At 42.5% G+C, this 3,579-nt stretch overlaps 1 protein-coding gene across 1 annotated transcript; it reads left to right on the forward strand.

Moving 5' to 3' along the window:
• The first annotated feature begins 419 nt into the window (after positions 1–419).
• LOC309546538 (homeobox protein not2-like) lies at positions 420–3,352 on the forward strand. The gene is made up of 3 exons (XM_082246286.1): positions 420–825; positions 1,510–1,697; positions 2,702–3,352. The coding sequence occupies exons 1-3, from the start codon at positions 474–476 to the stop codon at positions 2,858–2,860; spliced, it is 699 nt and encodes a 232-aa protein (XP_082102412.1). The 5' UTR covers positions 420–473; the 3' UTR covers positions 2,861–3,352.
• The last annotated feature ends 227 nt before the right edge of the window (positions 3,353–3,579 follow it).

A 3,579-nucleotide genomic window follows, 5' to 3' on the forward strand; every position in this document is an offset into this window, starting at 1 on the left:
GGTACAGCCAAAGTTGAAGGGTAAAGGGGTGTTCTCTAGGTATAAGGATAAGGGGTGCAAGCTGTGGAAGAAATAAGAGTGCAGCCTGGATGATAGGGGAAAAGGGTGCAAGGTGTGTACGCAATTACCGGGTTTTGGGGTACAGCCAGTGGTGGAAGGTACCTAGGTTAACACTAGCAAGTATGTAAAGGAGTTGGGGGTTGTATTAGAGGAAGCTCTCTGGCTGTGTAGGATCATTTCCTCTCTCCTCCCCTCTGGAGTGCAGTCTGTGTTTGTAGAGAGGTAGCTGGTGTGAAAAGAGCCCCCAGCATCTCTCTGCTCCTATTTGCATAGTAATGGTGGATTAGCATTTCAGAGTGTAGAGGGGGGATATAAAGGGGCAGTGCTGTATCTGAGCCATCATTCCAGCAGCAGCAGATCTTGGATAATATTCACCCATCTCCTCTGTACTGACCTCCTCCAGGGACACCATCATGCTGCACAGTCCAGTCTTTCCAGGATTCCCAGCCCACCATCACCTGCAGTCCACCACCGGCATACCTGTGACCTCTGACGTGCAGAGGGGCCCCAAGCTCTCCTTCAACATTGACTCCATCCTCTCCAAGGCTGATAGACCGACCCCCACCAAGGTTCCAATGGATAGGAGCTGGCAGGCTCCCCCTTCTCCTCCAGCTCCCTATGGCTATTCCTATGGAGTCGTGCCCTATCCTCCAATGTGGATCTACAACCCGCCGGCTGGCTACAGCAACCTAATGCAGCCTCAGCCCCAAATGAGAGCGCCCAGAGCAGACTGCCTGTGTGCTGACCCCCTATGCAAGGAGAAGGGTGAGTTGTTGTTTTTTAACTCCTAACTGGAGATCTGCTTCCAGCATTTGGTAGAACTGCAATCTTCAGCATGCCTCTTCTAGGACTCCTAGGGTTGGTTTACCAAAACTGGAGAGTGCAAAATCTAGTGCAGCTGTGCATGGTAGCCAATCAGCCTAACTTCATTTTGCTGTATTAACCTTTGCAAAAAAAAAAAAAAAAAAATGAAAGTTGATTGGTTTCTATGAATAGCTGCACCAAATTTGCACTCTCCCCAATTTTAGCAAATCAACCCCATAGTTCCTTAGCTCCTGAAATAAAAAAATTGTACTGGGCGGACTACAAGTCTCAGTATTCCAGTAATTTGCTCTTTATGGATCTGTTGTAGCTTATTATTATTATTATTATTATTATTATTATACAGGATTTATATTACTGTTTGCGCAGCACTTTACAAAGAGAAGACCGATATTACAGTCCCAATACAATTTGGTACAGGAGGAATCGATTTATAAATTGTACTTTAAGCATGCACAAATCCTAGCATCTAAAACATGAACAGTAGCGAAGTATAAACATATCCTAACATTAAAATTAGGTGCTTTTTGTTTTTTTAATATTTAGTATTTTTAAACTTTGTAAAAGTTTAAGTAGTGCTTTGGAAACTATTAGTGTGCTGATGGCGCCCTCTTGTGTCTCTCTTAGGACTCGCATACACACACAGCTCCATCAATCTGTCTTGGAGGACTGGCCCCTGTAAAATGAAGAGGATCAGGACTGTTTTCACTCCCGAGCAGCTAGAGAGGCTGGAGAAAGAGTTTCTGAAGCAGCAGTACATGGTTGGCACAGAAAGGGTTGACCTAGCAGCTACTCTGAACCTCACAGAGACTCAGGTAAGATGACAATTCTGTACTAACTCTAGAATCAACCATTTTAGTGCAATCATTTCTGTCTTTGTTAAAGTTTTGGTGCTTGCTATTATATTCACATGGTCTGCTAGAAGCATTAGTCCCATAACTTCAAGCTATACATGCTATATCCACATGGTCTGCTAGAAGCATTGACCCCATAACTTCAAGCTATACGTGCTATATCTACATGGTCTTCTAGAGGCATTAGCCCCATAACTTCAAGCTATACATGATATATCCACATGTTCTTTCTAGAGGCATTAGTCCCATAACCTCAAGCTATACATGATGTTTACCTGATCTACTGGAGACATTAGTCCCATAACTCCAAACAAATGTTCACATGGTCTACTCGAAGCACATAACTCCAAGCTATACATATATTCACATGGTCTACTAGAGGTGTTAGTTCCATAACTCCAAGCTATATATATATGTTCACTTGGTCTACTGGAGGCATTCGTCCCATAACCTCAAGCTATGATATGCTTACCTGGTCTACTAGAGGCAATCGTCCCATAATCTACATATATTCACATGGTCTACAAGAGGTGTTAGTTTCATAACTCCAAGCTATATATATGTTTACTTGGTCTACTGGAGGCGTTGGTCCCATAACCTCCAAGCTATGATATGTTTACATGGTCTACTAGAGGCAATCGTCCCATAATATACATATATTCACATGGTTTACTAGAGGTGTTAATTCCATAACTCCAAGCTATATATATGTTCACTTGGTCTACTGGAGGGGTTCGTACCATAACCTCCAAGCTATGATATGTTTACCTGGTCTACTAGAGTGAATCATTCCATAACATCAAGCTATACATGATATAATCACATGGTCTACTAGAGACATTAATCCCATAACTTAAAGCCATACACAAGATGTTCACATGGTCTACTTTTATGGCCACTCTGGTCTTGCTATTGTATGCCTGTGGAACATTTTTTCCTAAATTTTCTTTTTGTTGCATGTTTAGGTAAAGGTTTGGTTCCAGAATCGCCGTATCAAGTGGAGGAAACAGAGCTTGGAACAGAAGAAAGCCAAGTTGTCTCAGTTTGGTGTCATCTCCCCCGACAACTCTGACCACACAGACGAAAGAGAGATGGAGGAGGATGATGTTGATGTTGAACTCTAAAGACTTGATGTCTCTTGACCACTAGAACTTCTGACTGTCCAGTTAATTCAGCTGGGCGACTCGGCCTAGGAAAGGGGACCTGCAAACTACTGTGGGAGGCTATAATAGTTCTCCTTTCACTAAAGAAAGCACTATGGACAAATGGGACATAAACGAGCCAAAAGCTTGGCGAGCGTGCTGACAATTGTCTTCTTGAGAAGCCTCTTCTATTTTAGGGCCAGGGTCCTATCGCTATGATGGCCACAGTACGTGGGTGATAGGTTCCATCAATGTAAGCTTTCTAGACCAGGACAAAGTCTTCTTTGTCGTACCCGTGATGACATGGCCCAACGATTGGGTGTCTTTTAAGGTGACGTGTTCCTCTACCCAAAAGGGAGTGTCTTGTTTCTGTAGACCAAGGAGGACATGATTTGGGGAAATTGGCAGAGCGGTTTTGGGCTCCATGAGTCCCAAGTTCTTATAGGTTGCCCACTTGTCTTCCATAAATTGATGATCTTAGATCCTCCACTTTTTTTTTTTTTTTTTTTTTTTTAATGCTTGCATGTGATTTTATTTAAGGGGATGAAGGTACACTTCTCTTAGGACCACTATATATTTTATTTTATTATTTTTTTAAGATGTGCCTTATTTTATGACAGTCTCCACTTGTACCTATTGCCCAGAGTAAATTAAAGGGCATTTTTGGGGGAGGAAATTTGGCCAAATTTTAGCTTTTTATC

The sequence above is a fragment of the Pelophylax lessonae genome, assembly GCF_965119305.1.
Source record: "Pelophylax lessonae genome assembly, chromosome: 1".
Classification (NCBI taxonomy): Eukaryota; Metazoa; Chordata; class Amphibia; order Anura; family Ranidae; genus Pelophylax; species Pelophylax lessonae.